General features: G+C 52.4%; 2 protein-coding genes across 3 annotated transcripts; one reads left to right on the top strand and one right to left on the bottom strand.

Annotated features, from left to right (window-relative positions):
• The first annotated feature begins 1,141 nt into the window (after nt 1-1,141).
• On the top strand, nt 1,142-14,081 carry ADAR (adenosine deaminase RNA specific). 2 transcript variants are annotated; one of them, XM_057382404.1, is made up of 15 exons: nt 1,142-1,466; nt 2,787-4,310; nt 5,618-5,804; nt 5,883-6,040; nt 6,447-6,588; nt 6,769-6,986; nt 7,215-7,371; nt 8,304-8,475; nt 9,067-9,160; nt 10,488-10,616; nt 10,717-10,850; nt 11,309-11,491; nt 11,922-12,034; nt 12,892-13,019; nt 13,328-14,081. In XM_057382404.1, the coding sequence occupies exons 2-15, from the start codon at nt 2,869-2,871 to the stop codon at nt 13,566-13,568; spliced, it is 3,498 nt and encodes a 1,165-aa protein (XP_057238387.1). In that variant the 5' UTR covers nt 1,142-1,466; nt 2,787-2,868; the 3' UTR covers nt 13,569-14,081. The 2 variants fall into 2 exon arrangements, with proteins under 2 accessions (XP_057238387.1, XP_057238386.1); XM_057382403.1 differs by lacking the exon at nt 1,142-1,466 and adding an exon at nt 1,505-1,695.
• Nucleotides 14,082-15,866: 1,785 nt separating this feature from the next.
• CHRNB2 (cholinergic receptor nicotinic beta 2 subunit) lies at nt 15,867-19,122 on the bottom strand. Its single transcript, XM_057382413.1, has 6 exons — nt 19,001-19,122; nt 18,307-18,452; nt 18,161-18,205; nt 17,732-17,841; nt 16,653-17,613; nt 15,867-16,145 (listed from the first exon to the last, which is right to left on the bottom strand). The coding sequence occupies exons 1-6, from the start codon at nt 19,041-19,043 to the stop codon at nt 15,975-15,977; spliced, it is 1,476 nt and encodes a 491-aa protein (XP_057238396.1). The 5' UTR covers nt 19,044-19,122; the 3' UTR covers nt 15,867-15,974.
• Between the last annotated feature and the right edge of the window lie 8 nt (nt 19,123-19,130).

Genomic DNA, 19,130 nt, shown 5'->3' with positions numbered 1-19,130 from the left:
AAATTTCCCCTCATATCCAATATAAACCTCCCCTTGTGCAACCTGAGACCACTTCCTCTTGTCCTGTCATTGGGAGAAGAAGAGAGAGAAGAACCTGACCCTCACGGCTGGTCTACGTGTGCATCAAAAAGCTCAGCTCCTAAACCTTTTGGTAATAATCCATATAATCACAGGTACAAACACCACTGTGCCCACTGCCCAGCGGGTGCTGACAGCTCCCGAGCTGCACAGTTCCTGTGCCAGATGGTAAATGACACACATCTATTGACACGCGCGGTACAGGAACGATCTGTTCCCTGCCGATAGGTTTCTAAACTCACAGGATCCGGGTAGTGTTTGCCCGGGAAAGGGAGGATCCACCCACAGCAGGGGCTGTGCCTACTTTGGGRTTAGGGAATGTCTCCATTTGCCTGGAAAGGACCTGGGACAGGGTGTGATGTGACCTGCTGTACCAATTGCATTTAAAAACACGGATTAAAATGTGGGTGAGGGGAGCCCCACACGAAGTGTGAAGCCTGTGGAAAGARGAATCCTGCTTAGGGAGACCATGGTGAGGACCACAGGGGGAYAGGGAGAAGGGCGGCCCCACAGACCAGCACAGCCCCACAGATAGAGGGCTCTCAGGAAATGGGTGTAGTCCCAAGCACACCGTAGCACGACCGGGCCCTGGAAGGACACGTACAGCCGRCAACGAGCGGGGCACAACCGTGGGCCCGAGGGCGTGGGAGAAACGACACCTGTGGGGGCACATCCGCCTCGGCGACCGCTCCCTGTGCGGCGGATGATTCCCTGAGACACAGCGGGAGTGGCGCTGCTTTCCAGCCGGGGCAGTGCGGCGATTGTGCCGCCTGTACCGGAGCGGAGGGACCGATCCCCGCCGGGCCCGCGGTACCGGCACCGTCAGGCGCTGCCCGCACCAAACATGGCCGCCGCCTTTTGCCCTCAGGAAAGATGGCTGCCGCGCGGCTTCCCTCCGCCCTGCGCATGCGCGCGGCTTTTGCTTGCGTCATCACCGCGCGCCAACGGCGGCGACAGAGGCAAGGTAAAGGGGCGCGAGGAGGGGGCGGCCTCGGGCCCGGTTTGGGCCTGGTTGGGCCCTCACGGGTCCTTCCCGGGCCGCGGTGTCCGGCAGTGTCCACCGGGCCCTGTGCGGACCTCCGCGGTGACCGTGTCTCCCTAGGGACTCCGCTAGGGCCGGGCTTCAATAGGGCGGAACGTGTAGAATAAAGCATTCCCCTCGAGTCCCGCCCTGTAGCCAGCCCGCTCTCTCGTACGGTGCCCTCCGGGGCCTCGTGTATGTGGTATGACACGGGTGTGGGTGGCACCCGTCGTGCTTTTGGGGGTGTAGCTGAACGTGGCAGGTGCTCTTGTGCGGATCGCGGCCCCGTCCCGGCGGCTGCTCGTGAGTGACGGGGCCGCATCACCGGAGGGACCGGGCAAAGGAGCTGTCCCGGGTTCCGCCGCGGGTAAGGAGCCTCGTGCTTGATATCCCAAAACCCAGAGCGTGTCTGCGAGAGCCCGAAATGCGGCCAGCCCCTGCTGCGAGCTCCCGGGGCGGGGCGGAGCAGCTGCTGCGGGAAACGAAACTGAAACGGAGCTCGCAGCCATCTTGGCGGTTGCCCGGCGCCGGTTCGCCCGGGCCGCGTTCTGCGGGTCGGGGTTTTTTTTTCAAATAATTTGGCGAATGAGACTGAGGTAAGAGCGTTTCTTCCAAATCCCGCTTCCTATTTCTGCCCTGCGCGTGGCTCAGGGAGCACTTGTAAAACGAGGTCATTGAGCAGGGGTGAAGCAGTGGGGCTCTCTCGTAGCTGGGAAGGTGGGAACTCATCGCATTCAGCCTCTTCATGTTTATTGTAAAATGAGACCCGGTGGTGGCAGCTGAGTTTATTGAGAGGGAAATTTGAGGTGTGTTTGGTGAAGATGGGAAGCGTTATTAAGATGAGACTTGCATCGGAAAAACTATCTTTGTGACGGTTAGGTGCCATAAGGAGGTCATGGAGGAGCAGGCAGGATGGGGGCCCTGCAGTGTGTATCATGTTCCATGTCTTTATCCTCTCAGTTTCGCAGTCAGCTGTTATCAAATAATTAGAATATCTAGGCTGGGTTCTTTACTAGTCGTATGCCCTGTACCCTAGAGGAGCAGCATGACTGTGTGTGATAGAGTGAAATTTGGGCTATAATTAAAAAAAAAAAACTTGTCATACTGTTGCCAGCTGCACATCTATCCAATCTCTCTGAATGTTATCACTTTACTTCCCTTGTCATGTGGCGCTTTGCCTMTAAAGGTCACATAGTGTCCAGGGAGGAAAAGATACTTGGAGTTCCATACTATTTTGTCTATGAATCTGAAAATTATTGCAAGCCTGTTGCAAGTCTGTTCCGTGTGACCATGTGAGCTGCTCCACCTCCTTGCGCTCTGTTACCTCCTCATGCCCCCATTTCTCAGATTGCAAAGTATATCTGAGATTCTTCACTCCCTTGGGGCAGAGGAGTGAAGCTTGCTGTGTTTCAGGAGTACATCCTGAACTGGCCACCCAGCCCTGTGCTGGAGTCAAATCTAACAGGGGCAGCTCTTGTCAAAGCTGCTTCTCATGATTGACTTCACTTGCAACTCGTTCTCTGCTGTTTGTGTTTACAGAAYTAATTTAGACTCCTAGAAAGAAAAAAAAATTATGAGAGAGTAGATAGTTGAAATGCCTCAGTAGCTGGGAAGCTGTTTAAATTGCATTTTTGGAATGCTGTAATTGTGTAAATCCATTCTGAATTTCTGTGTTTTTTCTCCTCAGGGGAGGAGAGTGTGGAGTGAGTAGTGACAGCTCTTCTGGCTCGTCAGCAGCCTGGTTCCCACCCGTGTCCCAGGGGTGCGCTATGAGCAGAGGCACTGGGCGAGGCAGAGGCTCGTATCTTACCCGGTCAAGACGTAACTGCCCCAGCACTAATCAACGTTTTTTTAACCACCCTCATACCCCACACGAAACTAATCAGGAAACCTTTTTACACCAGCAGTTCCTAACAGAGCAGGACGCTGAAGTCTGTGTGCTGCAGGGGCGGGGATCACACAAGGACTCACGCACCAGAGGTGGGCAAGCTGTGGCACCGGGTCCTGCAGACAGACATCAGCCCAGCTTCAGCAGGGCCACAGGGCACAGATTCTCCAGCCAGCATCTGTGGGATGAAACTGTGCCTCGGTATTGCTCTCTGCAGTACCATCGTCACGAGAACTCCAGGCAAGAATCTGACGCCGTGAGGCTGAATTTCCAAAGGCTGTCTCTTGCTGGGCAAGACTATGAACGAGAAATTCTGAGTATTTTCCAACAGCTTGAGGAGGGGAGGACTTGCACAGCTAATGATCTCGCACGTAAACTTAAAACTCAAAAGAAAGAGGTCAACCGTGTTTTGTATAAACTTCTCAGAGAAGGCAAATTGCACAAAGGGGAAGAGACACCGCCACTGTGGAGAATTGCCAGCCCCAGCTCAGGGAGAGAAAGAAGCCCTGCTGACCACAGTGCCAGTTGCACACATCCAGCTCGTGAGACCAGAGGAGGAGAGCAGAGCACAYTTGGCTCAGGAGACGCAGAGATGGCTGAGACAAAGGAGAAAATCTGCAACTACTTGTTCAGCGTGGTGGAAACAACAGCACTCAATCTTGCCAAAAACATTGGGTTTTCAAGGGCCAAGGATGTTAACGCATTTCTTAGCGCTCTGGAAAAGCTGGGAGATGTCCACAGGCAGAACACAACCCCACCACGATGGTCCCTGACAGACAGGAAACGTGAGAGGATGCAGATGAGGCTGAAGGCCAGCACAGTAATGCCAAAGGCAGAGCCTCCTGAGTCGGGTCTTGCCCCTTCTTTTGTCCCTCCAAATCCCCAGGAGATGACTGCAGCTTCACCAGCAATGGTGGCATCAAAAGAAGAAGCTGTAGAAAATGGACAGCAGCCTTTGGGGCAAGCTGATCAGRGTAATGTTGAGGATGCAGAACCAGGTGTATCTGAGGACACTAAGCCTGAGTTCTCCAGTCTGAGTAATTATGACAACTCAGAAAACAGCAAGTGGACCACAGATGATATCCCAGATAATCTGAACGCTATGAACAAGCAGCCTATTAAGTCAGAATGCATYATGAATTCTCAGTCTTCCCCCAGTTATGCTGCCCAGTTTGAAACTGCTTTCCCATGTACACCTGTAGAGAAACTGATAGCTTGTCAGGAGAAGAAYCCAGTGAGTGGCCTTACTGAATATTCCCAGTACACAGATCAACACTGTGATTTCATCATGCTGGAGCAGAATGGACCCTCTCATGATCCACGGTAAGGAAATGTCCTGTTTTTTCTGTCTCTTTTTCTGTAAAATGATCTGACTACAGCTAAGTTCACCCACTCAACTTTGTGCTGAAGGGGCCTGCTCATTCATTTTGCTTTCATTTCTGAAGGATTAGCTTAGTTGATTCCTTGCATCAGCTTAAAAAATAAAACAAGGCTAAAATTTAACCCTAGGTGGCCCAGTTTTGGCAACCCTGCTCCTCATTCTGAGCAGCAAAGATGGATTTAATCTCTTCACTAGGTCCATCTCAACTACTTGACTTCAATTTGATCATGTAGGGGGAAATTGGTATTTCTGAGCTGCCTCTCAAGATACTGTCACCCTGGAAATGGGGTAAAGGGAGCCCAGAACAAAGTGTTTSCCTGCAGGTGTCTTGGGTTAGATAAGGTGGCCCCACTCTGGACATTTCTATGTTGTAGCARGTCAGAGCAGATTCTGTGAGCTGAGCACGTGGCATGACACTGGAGTTGGCCAGGTCAGTACCTGGAGTCCTCCTTCCCCTTGCAGAATCATKGCTGTTACTGAGCACCAGCAAGGCAGTGAAAAGCACAATATGTGCCACACTGGAATATGTCAGTAGAATCACTAAGATGGGAAATTGGCCTAATTTCTAAAGTTGGAGTCCCAGGGTGTTGTTTTGTTTTATTTATAAGGAGGGTTCTGAATGGATTCAGCACCATAATCCATTTTCAGATCTGACTTGACCCACTCTCCTTGGAAGTGGGTTTCCAGGGCTGGAGGATGGAAGATAAACTTGTTTATTAGAGCTCACAGGAATGGGGGAGACCKAAATGTCAAAGGCAAGAGGTTTATGTGAGGTGGCAACTTTCTGGGATGGTTTGAATGCCCTGGATAGCCACAAAGAAAGCCAGAGGCAGGAGTGACCCTTACTGACCACGTGCAGGAGTGACCCTTGCTCACCACGTGCAAGTGAAACAGTGCAGGCTGCTTTTGAGCTTTCTTATTCCCTGGGCWGGAGCCACAGCAGAGCTGCTGCCTGCATACAGCCATTACCTGTTCCTGGCACCTTGTGGAACAAGGCAATTCATTCTGTTCCTTCAGAACAAAACCTGGAGCTGCTCCTCTCTTGTGAGCAGCTCTGAAAATGCAATGAAACAAGGCCCAGATGCAGTGCTGTTCGGGTACCCTTGGTATTTTTGTCTTCTGCACATGGYAGTGTGGGTTTACTCTCCCATTTCTTCTCCCTTGAATTCCAAGAGCARCCTTCCTTACTTGCTCTGAGAAGACCACACTCCTACCTCTCAATTTACCCCTTTGGTTTTCTCTYTCAAAGGTTTAAGTTCCAGGCAGTGATTAACGGGCGCCGATTCCCACCAGCAGAAGCAGGGAGCAAAAAACTGGCGAAACAGGAGGCAGCAGCTAATGCMATGAGGGTCCTGATGAGTGAGGCAGAGAATGGAAGGCATGGTGGAATTAAATGTGAAGAGCCATTTCCCTCCAACAGCTCAGAACCAGAACTGGTGAGTCCTATTTTGTTTACTTTGTGATTCTGCTCAGTGTTGAGTCTGACAGTGGTTTCCTTCATCTTCTTGCTGTAGCCATTGCAGCTGGAGCCAGAGCTGTCATCTCCTGCAGCTCACCTCAACCTTCTTCCTGGAAAGCATCCTATCAGTGTATTAATGGAGTATGGACAGAAATCAGGGCACATAATTGAATTCCAGCTGCTCTCTCAGGAAGGCCCACCTCATGATCCTAGGTATGGTATATTCTTGTGAGATTTGAGGGAAGATGGGAACTCTTTGCTGTCCTTTGCCTTCAGCATGCTGTCCATGTTCCTTTTCACTGACCTAGCTGAGTGCTCCTCCTTTCCAAGGATTCTGAGCATGGCTCCTCTAAGATATCTAGCTCCAGAAAGAGACCAAAGCAATGCCTGTTCTCAGAGAARGGATGCTGTTTCTTCTACCAGAGCAGGAGCAGGTTCCAGTCCTGTACCCTACCTGGTGGTGCTCTTCTGGTAGTGTTTAGGGCCATCACAACAGATTTCAATTGCAGATAAATTGGATGTAAMCCAGAAGGATTTACCTGGAGGTGGGAAATGGGGATAATAAGCAGATCGAGACATCTATGGTTAACTCTTTTCATGTGCTTTAATGTCCTGTCAGGTTCAGCTACTGTGTGAAAATGGGTGACCAAATTTTCCCTGCTGTAGTAGGGAACAGCAAGAAGGGAGCAAAGCAAATGGCAGCAGAAGTTGCTGTGAAGATTCTTTCTGGAGAGTCTATGCCCCATGTCTTGCCTGAACAGGTATAAAAAGTTTCTTTATAGGACCCAAGTGTTTTAATTGGATGTTTCCCTCCTTTTATTTCTATTTCACTGGATTTCACCTCACAAGGTTGTGGGGCAGAAGTTTTCTGCTGCTTTTGGCCTGTGCTAAATGCAGGTRCTCAGTGTTTAACAGCCTTCTCTTGTCTAACTCTGCTCTAGCCTRTTGTGAATCCTGACAGTGACCAGTCCATGCACAGTGGTGGACCATGTATCMCCACTCCAGATGAATCTAAGGTGGTGAAAGCAAAGGGTGTTGGGGAGCTCATCAAATATCTGAACGTCAATCCTGTCAGTGGCCTGCTGGAATATGCTCGTTCCAATGGCTTTGCTGCAGAGTTCAAACTCATCGACCAGTCAGGACCTCCCCATGACCCCAAGTAAGTAGCTGCAYCTGGCAGAAGGGAATTTTGCACTGCCACTGTTGTCCTTCAAAGAGGGCAGAAAGCTCAAAATTGCTGATGCCTTTTGAGATGGCAACAGGGCTAGTTGCTGCCTCTGCCAAAACTTGTCTGAATAACAGTAAACTCCCTCTGCTTCTTTTCTTTCTCCACTGAGAGAACATGAAAACCAGATTGAAATGCACRGGTTTCTTGCTTTCTTTATAGGTTTGTCTATCAGGCAAAGGTTGGAGGCCGCTGGTTTCCAGCTGTAACTGCACACAAYAAAAAGCAGGGCAAGCAGGAGGCAGCTGATGCAGCACTCAGAGTCCTGATTGGAGAATCAGAGAAGACTGAGCGCATGGAAGGAATGAATATCACTGAGGTAAATCTTCTGCCAAAGGTGGGATTGTGTTTGTAACCCTGCCTATCCATCTCCTTTCAGTCCAGCAGAAAAATGCCATCAAAATCAACCATGMTGTCTTTGTTCTCTGCAGCTGTAGATAACCTGATGTGGTTTTCCTGAAGTGGGTTAGACGTTTCCTCAGGGCACAGGCATRCTCTTCTGCCTTACAGGCCTCTGCTTTGGGGCTAAATTATTATCAGATTCTTCCACAAGCTATGGAAATGTGTTCCTGTRGTAGAGTAGGAACGTGTTTATTTTCAATTATGTGGCGTTTTTTATTATTTCTTCCAAATGTCTTCATGCTATATTAAAAATTGTGTGTCAGCTCAAAAAAACTTAGGCATGAGATAAGAGCAAAGCCCTGGTTGTGTCAGGATGGCTGTCCCAAACCTGGGCTCACTTAGAATGTTGTGACCTCTGAAAAGCTGCATTCCAGGCAGCACAGCTGAGCACAGCAGCTGGGGCTCTAAATAACAAAGCCACTGGGGAGGATTTGTCAGTCAGCAGTGCTGGAGGAGGTGAGTTGGTCTGTAGTGGGAGTGACTGTGCAGTCTCCTCACAGGCAGCCAGAGGAGGAATTCCTCCAAAGCCAGGAACAGATTTCCTTGGCTCAGTCYCTGGAAATAAGCAGGATGGTTTTGTTCCTTTTCACTTGGGGTTTTCCCTGGTATTCTCAGGGAATGTCACTTGCTGCTGTCTGTGACGTGGCCAAAGCAGAACTCAAAGCCTTGGATGGGGTTTTGCCAGAAATACCTAAAATACCTTCACTCACCCCTTTACACAACACTGCCCAAATCTCCACATTTCCTGTATTCTGCCTTCTGCTTGGAAAGCTGTGTGTCAGKTTAGCTGGTTCTCGGGCTGTGTTGTGTGACCTGCTGATGATGTGTGCTGTTGTGTCCCCATCCCAGCTCCCTGTGAGTGGCAGCACACTACACGATCAGATGGCCATGCTGAGCCACCAGCGCTTCAACAGCCTCACCGCTCGCATCCAGCACAGCCTGCTGGGCCGCAAGATCCTGGCTGCCATCATCATGAGGAGAGCAAATAAGGGCTTGGGAGAGGTGGTCAGCCTCGGAACGGGTATGAACAGCTCCTTCCAGGACACTTTGAACTCTCAGTTCCATGTTAGATTTCCTTGTCAGCCGCAGCTCAGAAATGGCTGCTGCTGTAGATTTCTTCAGAGAGGGCACAAAACGTTCCCAGGGCTGGCGTGGTGTCACGAGTGATCTGGTTAGAGAGAAAGAGAACAAAGCGAATGTGCCTGCAGCTATATTGCTCTTAATCTTTGCTTGCATTGCTGCGTGCTGCTCTGTGCAKCAGAGCGTGGGCTCCTCGTGCTACAGCACACTATCCCCCAGTTTCTTGCAACTGCACGTACTTTATCACCCTCCCTACTTCACTGCCAGGCTGCTACCAGGAGTGATGGGCTGAAAAGCCCTCAGGAAGGTACAGTGCCTCTAAACTCATGGCATTTTGTCTGTCTGTCCCTAAAGTGGTGTCCTTTTATTTTTTTAACTGCTTGGATCAGGATAGTGATTTMATAGGCAGGTYTTTAGCTACTGCTGCTGTTCAGGARCCCAAAGAAGTAAGACTTCCTCCCTCTATCTCTCAAGCAGTGTCTTGACTTTGATAGCTGCCGTATTATTTAATTAATTGTTTGTTTGTTTTCAGGTAATCGCTGTGTGAAGGGAGAAGAGCTGAGCCTGAAGGGGGAGACAGTAAATGATTGTCACGCAGAAATAATTGCTCGAAGAGGGTTTGTGAGGTGAGAAAATGGGAAACCCAAAGGAAAAGGAGAGGGGCYTGCCAGGAGCTACTCACCCATTCTGGAAGGATGTAGCTGAAACACACCTCTAGTGCTTTGCTGTGCTGTGAGATGCTGTGATMCTCAGACACTGTTTACCCATGTGTTGTTAAACAGAGGGAAGTTACTTCTGMTAAGAAGGGGTCATAACTGAATGATGCCCAAATTAGTACTGAATGGGAAACTTGCTAGAGCCCAAGGGCTGCATCTGATGTACTCAAAATAAAGCCTCCTGCTGTTGCTGCTGGGCTGGTGTGCAGGGCACTCTCCAGCCTGAGCACGGCTCCTGCCATGCTGAGCTTCTGCAGGCTTGGTCTCCTGGCCTTTGAGTCTGGGTGCAGAAGGATTCAGGAAAACMTACTGCATATGTTTGCTTTGATAAGTCAGCAGTCCTTTCTCAGAGGTTGGAAAGGGTTTTCCCAACTAAACTACACAATTGTTCTCCATATAAACATTCACTGTGGCACTTTTTGAAAACTGAAGTGAGATGAAGCTGGGCTGCTTGGTTAATGTCTGTCCTTCAGTTATGACCAAAAAAATCAGCTGCCTCCTTCAAGCCTTTGTGTGCTGCTGCTGTGCTCTGCATTCCTCAGCAAGGGAAAATGTTGAGGGCAGGTCCCAGGGAAGTGATGAATCAGGATTGCGTCTTGCTTACTGTCTGCTTCAGCTGTTAATCTTGACAGCAGTGGCTGCTCTGGCACAGCAGAATGAACTCTACCTCTCCTTGCAAAATCAGTCCCTGCACAGGCTCTGCTCAAGGACTCTCTGGGAAGCTGCAGTTTTTCTTTAGTCCTTGATATGATGTTGGAGACTTCAGGGTTTTCCCTGGCCAGAAGCAGCCGCAAAAGACCCCATCACTTTAAACAGACCACGGGCTCATTCTAATACCACTTGAATTCAGCTGCCCACGGGGTCATTTGCTCTTAATGCAAACTTGCTGCTGACTAAAGGTGCTGGTGAATAACCTTGAAGTCTTCTTCACACTGCAATCAGATGCATGCAAGCAGCACCCAGCCAGACTCCTTTTCTTCTGCCACTATACTTCCCYCTGCATCCTGGACAGGACACTGCTTTTCTACTAGTTGTCCTTTGCATGGTAGAAAATCTGCTGGATTTTTTGCCCTTTTTGWGCATCAAGCACTGTTGGCTTCCCAGGCATCCTCAGCCACAGCTCCTGGTCTCTGCTCTCCCATGCAGAGAGCAGGKGATGTGGGATTCTGCCTGTCAGTTGAAGCACTCCTTGTCTAAGAAGCAGAGCAGCCTTTTGACAGGATGGTGTTATTTTCAGGTTTCTTTACAGTGAGCTGATGAAGTATGACCCGTCTAATCCTTCCTCTGCAGAAGAGAGCATTTTTGAGCAAGCAGGAGGAGAGAAACTCAAAATAAAAAGCAGCATTACCTTTCACCTCTACGTCAGGTTTGTGGGGATGGGTTGAGTGACTGGCATCAGCAGCACTGTCATGCCCCTGCCCTGACTGTTTCCTCACAGTGCTAACCAAGGAGGGTTTGTTTTCTAGCACAGCACCATGTGGAGATGGAGCACTCTTTGATAAATCCTGCAGTGATCAGGCAAACGAGATGGGGCARCCCCAGCACCAGCCTCTCTTTGAGAACCCCAAGCAAGGCAAGCTGMGGACCAAGGTGGAGAATGGTGAGTGCAATCATTCTCTGCACAGTGGGTAGCTTCAGTCTCTCCTCTGAGCCTTTCTGGTGCTCCAGAGCTTCTTTACCCCTCTCTGTGTGCTGTTGTGGGATTTGAAGCAGCATTCAGGAGCCAAAAGAGGTAGATGGGAGGGATTAGAGTCCCTTCCCCTTCCCAGCTCTGCCTGTTGCACTGCCACGCTCATGACATTTGCAGCTGAAGTTTGATGCAAATCTCTTAGGTCTGTGCCTTCYCTTTCAAGCAAAGTTCTATACTTCTTCAGCCATGTTGAAAATTACTTGTTAGTGCTCAATACTGAATGCCAGATTGTTCTCTGAACCTGGTGTCAGAGCGGACTCCTGAGTTTGCTCTGGGTATCCAGAAGTTTCTTGTGCAGTTCCTGATGCGGTTTTGATTTACTGAATACCTGACACTATACAGAAAAACTTTCTTCTTCTCTTGTGCAGGGGAAGGYACCATTCCCGTGGAGTCGAGTGACATTGTGCCCACGTGGGATGGGATCCAGCACGGGGAGCGGTTACGAACCATGTCCTGCAGTGACAAAATCTTACGCTGGAATGTACTTGGCTTGCAAGGGGCATTGCTGTCACATTTCCTAGAGCCGGTTTATCTCCACTCTGTTACACTCGGTGCGAGAGCCTCTGTCCTTTAGGGGTACAACTGGGCTGCAGTGATGACTCGCCTCACTCCCCTGTATGATGGCAAAGTTTGTGGAGGKTGTGGGAGTAACAGACTGAAATGTCTTCCCTGGCAGAGCTGTATGAAAATGAAAAGGGTGTCTATGGWTTTCATGCTGTGGGTGGAGTGGGTTTCTCTCCAAAGTTCTGGATTTGTAGGAGGCACATGTGATCTAGGAGGGTGAGACAAAAACTGCACGTTTGTGTCTTAAGTGAGAAATGTTGCAGTCTGTAAACCTTTGTCTTACACACCCAGAATACATGCTGATCCACATACTGTGGGCTTTCAGGAGCCTGTAAGCAGTGCTGCAGTTCTTGGGGTTTGGCCAATCCATCAGCTGTGCCATCCTGTTTCCTAGCACCTTCACCTCTGTCTCCACAGGTTACTTGTACAGCCAGGGTCACTTGACCCGTGCCATCTGCTGCCGCGTGGAGAGGGATGGAAACACACTGAAGGAAAAGCTCCAGGCTCCATATCACATTAACCATCCTGAGGTATTGCAGACATAGCACTTCTTCATCTTTCTGTCCCCCATTCCTTTGCCTGTGGGTTTGGGGGTCCCCGAGGCACTCTGCAGGGGGGTCATTGGGCAGCAGCCCTCCAGCCAGGGGTAAGAATTGTTGACCAGAAACATAGAATCTTACAGTYAAGGGATATCCTGAGTTGGAAGGGACTCACAATGTCTCATCAAGTCCAGCTTCTGGCCTACACAGGACAATCACAAGAACCTGCCCTCTTTATGTCACTCCACAGTTTGGGGCTTAGTGACAATGTCTTAGTCTGGAAAAAAGTGTTGCTGTTGGGGTGATCACAAAGCACATACGCATCAGTACCTTACAAAGGGCAAAAAGCCATTTATTCCAAGAATCARTCTCATTTATACACTTTTGCATGTTATCATTTKTGTTACATATTCATTGGCTACTAAACTACTACAACAGATTCATTGGCTATTAGTCAGCTACAAGASACCTCTATCTATAGCATAAGCATTCAGATATACAGAAAAAACACCAGATGCAGCCTTGATGCTGTTTTTCTCCTTCTGTKGTTTAAATTTCTTGCTTCTGTTGATACTACATTCTCATGGGTAGAAATTCATTATCTTTCTCCTTACGGGCTTTTCTCATGAATAGAAGCTAGCCATAAATCCAGATTAAGATCTGTGAAGCCTTCAGGCCAGCTGTTGGCCTCTACAAAAAAGGACACTAGAGTCACCCCTGTAGCCTTCAACTCAGTAAGAACCTTATCCTGGTGGCTCTGGAAAGTTTGGGGTGAGCTGAAACTGTGAGAGATGAAAGGAGTAAGAGACTCACACAGCAGGACCAGGTTAAGAAAAYCTTTTGTGCAGGTTGGGCGAGTCAGTGTGTATGACTCTGCAAGGCAGACAGGCAAGACGAAGGAGTCATCGGTGAATTGGTGTCTTGCTGATGAAAGCGAAGTTGAAGTCTTGGATGGCACCAAAGGGAAAGTAGATGGGTAAGAAGAGCCTTTCCTGACACTGCTTTTTTTTTCCCTGATAGTGTCTGGGGGAGGGGGGTAGCTCTGAGGTGGGGAGTACACTCTGCACTGTTACAGCACCCTGCGTGTGGGGTTGGGGGGAGGAATTTCAAACACACMTGAGCAAGCACTGCTGAATGAAAACAAAACATTGCCCAGCCTGGACCCTACCAGAGACCCCTGCCAAGCCTGGAGCTCCTCTTCGTAGGATTATCCCTGAGCCCCCTSCTCCTCTTGGCTCTTCTCAGTGTCTCATCCCTCATTGCTGCCRTTGTCTTCCTTCTCAGTCTGAAGCTGGAGGTGTCTCGTGTGTCCAAGAGGAAAATRTTCACCCTGTTCCAGCAGCTCTGTGCCAAGAACAACCGCAAGGACCTGCTCAGCTTCTCTGTGTACTCGGATGCCAAGGAGGCAGCCACGGCGTACCAGGCAGCCAAGCAGTCCTTTTTCAGCACTCTGGAAGAGCTGGGCTACGGCAGCTGGATCCGCAAACCCCAAGAGGAAGAAAATTTCTCCGTCCCTGATGCATAATGAAGCACTCAGCAAGGAGTGGGGGGTGAATGTGCACAGGCGTGTGCACAGCTGTGCTCATCCTTCTTTCACCGTGTTTTTGGAGTAGAGTCAGGACTGTGCAGCAGTTTTCTTGTAGGTCTGGCTGTCTTCTTCATATCACTCAGACCCTGCCTTTTTAAAATGCGCATGTAAATGATTCTCCCCTTTTTTAATTGAGGGCAGGCTTGGTCCCTATTTGCTTTTTTATAGTTTTGTCCACCCTATTTTGGTTTTAAAAGAAGGCACAAGAAACCCAGAGGAATTCTCAAGACTGAGCTTGAAACCTTTGGACCATGCACTGAAATCCCTCTGGCAGGTTCTGAGGCAAATTTTCTCCTTTGAGAGGGAAAAAAAAAAAAAAAAGCTGTTTGACCGGTTTTCTGTGTCTCTGTTGGAAGATGACTGGCAGCCCAGCCAGGCATGGGACTGACCTCTGCAAGGGGCAGCAGCAGGACCAGCATAGCATTAATAACAAAAAAGAAAATTTCAGTATTGTTTGTTGTGGGTGTGTTAATTCCTGCTAAGGTGAAGAGGGGCCYATGGTGTGGTTTGAAGAGGGACAGAGATGAGTTAATATTTGCTAAGCAATGCAGKGAGCCAGGTAGAGCTCTGACAGCTGTGAATTGAGCCTCTTGCCTCAACCACCATGCTCCTGGGGCAGAGCTGAGCCCTCAGGGGCTTGGGCTGCATCTGAAATGCTGGGGTAGGGCTCTTCCACTTCTAGGATGGGGTATCTCTTCTCCAGTGGTGGCTGCAGGCCCTGTCCTGTGCCTGAGGTGAACCACAGGCGAATCTGCTGGTGGAAGGTGAGAAGCAGCAATGCTGTTGTCATCCAACAGCAAGTTTGGGTGTTGCTGGAGCAGCCCGTTGCCCTATGCAAGGCAAGTGCAGGCTTTGCCTGGGATGAGAGCTGACACTATTTCTATGAGACAGGGACCAGAGAGCTGTTAGCCCAAAGCGAGGAGCCCTGAGCCCTGGGAGTGAGGCCSTGGCTCTGGCTGTGGATCTCCACATGACAGCTGGAGGCAGCAGGGCTGTGGCCAGACAGGTTCAACACTCGCTGAAGGTCCGACTGTCAAAAGTTCACCCTCCCTGCAGTGCCCTTGGACATCCACTGCAGCACAGAGCTGTGAGGGATAGAAACTGCCTTGGCACCCAGCCAAGGCACTCCTGTATCTGTGGCTGCCCAGAGGGCTCCTGCTCCCCACACCCTCCCAATATTCATGGGTCTCCTCCCCACTGGAGTGCAGCAGGACCCCYCCCTATCCTGCACTGCAGTTTGGACCAACAGCAGAGGGGACACAGTTGGGACMAAGTGCAGCAAGCCTGTGACAGGGGGCTTTAGGGGCAAAGTTCTTAATATATAGGTATTTCAGGTATACCCCTGAAAGCAGGAGCTCCAGGAGCAGCAGCTGGGTAGCGGGGCTCTCTCTGGCTGGGTGAAGTGCTGGGATTTAAATTAATTTCTAGCGTGCGGCWTCCTCTGGCCCTGTGTGCTGCCAGGCCCCGCCAACACCGCTCCCCCCAGCCCCGGGGATTAGTGGTATTTATAGCAAATGCTCCATTTCAGTATTCCCCAGTGAGGCCAATTCCTGCTAGCCATGGCAGTGCAGGAAGTGCTGCCAGCCTGGCCACGGCTGCCAGCCCAGTGACCCACGGTGGGGCCTGGTTGCCAGCAGCTCTSAGCCTGGGTTGATTAAATACATTTTTCTTTTCCTTGTGCAACTCATATTGTGTCTGCTCTTGGCTTCAGTGCACTGAGCCTGGAGTGGAACAGAAGACAGTGGAACTGGAGCAGCCCCTGGCACTTGCTGCCCTGGCCCTGCCTGCAGGTAGGACCTAAAAATAGCCACCTCCTGCCTAGTCCATGTGCTTAGCTCGGGGAGCCAGAGCTGAGCAGCTCTATCTTCCTCCCCTGCATCTGCTCCTGCTCTGGCATTCCTTGGGAGCCCCAGAGATGGCACAGGGGTCAGCAGCACCACCAAGGAGCCAGGGCCTGCCYGCTGGGGCTGGGGTTCTGGCCCCACATGACCTGACAGGAGAGGGAGTAAGTGCTGCTCCCAGGAGCRGAGGAAAGAGCTGGGCATGTTGCCATGGAGCTGGTTTCATGCTCCTATGCTCTCTCCCTCGACAGCTGGGATTTTCCTCTTCCAGAGCCAATGCCTTCCTGGCCTCTTACCTTGGTCACAGGCAGCCAGACCCACCCCCCACCCCAGCCCTGGCTGCATCCTGCTCCCTCTGGCCCGCAGAGCAAAGTGAAGGATGAAATGACACCAGATGGACCCAGCCCAGTCCTGTGTGAGTATTTATTGGTTTGCAGGGGCTGCCTGAGCCCAGCACCCAGCTCTGTGGCCCTGGGACTAGCCATTCTCCATTCCACTGGTGCTATTTGGAGGTGGGTGTGCCCTGGCCAAGCTGCAGCAGGGAGTTGGTGGTGTAGTTCTGGAAAAGGGGCTGGAGGAACATGCCAACGGTGCCAAAGACACAGACGAAGACGAAGATCCACAAGAAGAGGCGGTCRATGACCATGGCCACGTATTTCCAGTCCTCACTCACCTGTGTGGGGAAAAGGCTGGGTCAGGTTGGGGCCTTAGACGTTGTGTGACACTGCCCAGATTGGGAATTTGGCATATCCTCAGAGCCCCGAATCTGCTCCCTCAGCACTGCAGCTCCTGGGGCTGCCTGCCAGCCTGCTATGGGCCCCATGGGGCTCACTCCCCCTGCTGTCACCCACACCGCTGAGCCCAGGAAACATCTACCCAGTGAGCAGAGCCGGGGGTGCTCTGCAAAATMTGCAGCCTCACAGTGCCACGCAGGGCCAGGAGTCCTGGGAGCTTCCTGGGTTTCCAGAGCAGCTTCAGCCTGGGACTGCAGTGGTKTATCAGGGATCAGTGCTGGACCCCCTGCCCAGGCAGGAGCTGGGGGCACGGGGTTAGGCAGGGACCCTCTTGGTGTTTATGCACATCCCTTCCTGTAGTGCAGCCATAAGCCAGCATACACTGCACCCCACAGCTCTGACCAGCCCTGAGCACTGCCCACTCCCAAATGCCCACCCCAACTTACGCTCTGATCGTCATCCTCACTGCGCATGTGGTCAGCGATGAAGCGCACGCCATCCACCGCCTCCTCCAGCCCACAGCTGCAGCCAGCCSCGGGGGCTGCTCCCTGCCCCTGTCGTTCCCGGTAGCCGTTGAGCCCCTCGGCCTTGGCAGCACCGGGGTTGGCATAGCACGTGCAGGTGCGGGCACCGGCCTGGACGAAGAGAGCGGCGGCGGCAGCACGTTCCTGGGTGTGTCGGCGCTGGCGCAGGCGCTGGCGTGCGCAGCTCTGCCGTGGCTGCTTCATGAARAGCAGCGCTGGGAGCTTGTGGAGGAACAGGGTGCGCACCCAGGGCGGCATGGTGTGCGTGGTGGGCGAGCGGTGGTGCACGTTGAGGACACAGACGCTGGTGACAATGGAAAAYGTCACCAGCACCATGGTGAACATAAGGTACTTGCCCACCAGAGGTACGTCCAGTGAGGTGGGTGGGACGATCTTGGAGATGAGCAGGAGAAAAACAGTGAGGGCGAGCAGGACAGAAATGCAGAGTGTCATCTTCTCACCACAGTCAGACGGGAGGTAAAACACAAGGATGGCCAGGGAGGTAATGAGGATGCAGGGGATTATGAGGTTGATGGTGTAGAAGAGTGGCTTGCGCCGAATAATGAAGTCGTAGGTGATGTCCACATAGGTGGAGTCATCRGGGTTCTCATTGCGCCGCCCCGGCAGCGCCACGATGTCCCACTCGCCACTGGGWGTGAAGTCATCCAGGCTGGCCACCTCACTCTTCAGCACCAGGTCAATCTCGGTGCGGTCATAGGTCCAGGAACGGAACTTCATGGTGCAGTTCTGCTGGTCAAAGGGGAAGTGCTTCACCTCAATCTTGCAAGCACTCTTGTAGATGGCAGGGGGCAGCCAGAAGATGCTGCCGTCATAGGAGATCACTGCGTTGGAGTAAAAGGAGACCTCATACATCCCATCGGCGCTGGGGTGAAGAGATGTGCTGTCAGTCCTGGTGTCGTCAGCCCCATCAGTACAATGACACCGCCCCCCACCCTGGGTTGGGTTGGGGCACACATGGCCCCCCCCAAARAACTACCTACTTGTTGTAGAGCACTACATCAGGCAGCCAGATGTGCTTGGAGGGCAGGCGGACCTTCTTCATGTTGTCAAAGTCCTCAGGCTTCCACGTAAGGCGGTAGTCCTCCCACTCCTGAGGACAGGAGGAATCAGACCAGCCCAGCCACAGCATGGGGGCCTGGGGCAAAGGGGTGGGTCAGGGCAGGAGGGATATAGGGGTCCCACACAGGCTGTATGGAAGACAGGASAGGGTGGACATTAGGGTTCCACACAGGGTGTCAGGGGGGTCCCCATGATAGGTCTGGGTCTCAAGGCAGGGACTGCAGAATCCTGGCACAGGGTGGACATGGGGGTTCCCAGTGCATGGGGGCCCAAGACAAGATGAAGGGCAGACTATTGAAGCAGGGTTGATATGGGGGTCCCAGGGCCACATCAGAGTCCAGGGTGCCCACCTGAGTCAGCCAGACGTTTGTGGTCATGATCTGCTCCCGCTCATGCTGCAAAGAGATTGGGGCCAGTCACTCAGGGTGCTGAGAGGGTTTATGGCCCCCCCCTTGCCCAGTAGGTTGGGAAGGGAGTAGAGCCCTGGGCAACTCACCACGCTGATGAGCTGCGCCAGTGACACCATCAGCTGCACGGTCACCAGTTCAGAGCCATTGGTCGCTGGCCGGATCAGCTTGTTGTAGCGCGCAGGGTCCAGCAGATACTCAACCAGCCGCTCCTCCGTGTCCGTGCCCAGGCTCCCTGGGGTGTGGCAGAACCTAAGTCCCACGGTGGTGGGCAGGGCCCCCCACGAGGATCTGGGTGCCCCCCGGGATAGAGGCTGCACCCGGCCTGGGGCTCTGTGCTTGGCAGCTCAAGAGCAGGGATGATGGGGTGTGGGTGTCATAGATGGGCTTGGAGCAGGGAGGGCCGGGGGGAGGATGGGAGGGCTGAGGGGCTCTGTGACTGGGGACGAGCAGCTTGGGCAGGGCTGGAGGTTCCTCTTTGCCCTTCCCTGCCGGTCCCGGAGATTCCCTGTACGTGACACCCCCTCCCCCGTTCCTGTCGGTCCCTGCCCAACCCCGGCACCGCCCCGGCGGAGCGGCTSGGAGAGCCGGAGCCCACCACGGCCGCATAGCCCCGGGGTGTCGAGGAGCTCCGGCAGTGCCAGCGGCACTGGCATCGCAGCGGGGCAGTACCGGCTCCACTCCGGATCTGTCCCGTGCAACAGGCGCAGCCCCCGGGACCGGTCCGGTCCGGTTCCCTCCCAGTCAGTGCCGGTGCCAACCCCCACGGCCCCCGACACTTACGTCTGAGGGCAGCGAGAAGGCAGAGGACGCGGAGCAGCGCCATGGGGGCGGCCCGGTGCCGCCGCCGGTACCCGGCGCTGTCCACGGTCCTGACCGGGCGCTGTCCGAGGTGCTGGAGCCGGCGGCGGCG

Source organism: Malurus melanocephalus, unplaced genomic scaffold (genome assembly GCF_030028575.1).
Source record: "Malurus melanocephalus ecotype Western Australia unplaced genomic scaffold, MMel_1.1 scaffold_567, whole genome shotgun sequence".
Taxonomy (NCBI): domain Eukaryota; kingdom Metazoa; phylum Chordata; class Aves; order Passeriformes; family Maluridae; genus Malurus; species Malurus melanocephalus.
The sequence above is the reverse complement of the archived record's forward strand: the minus strand, read 5'-3'. Positions and strand labels throughout refer to the sequence as shown.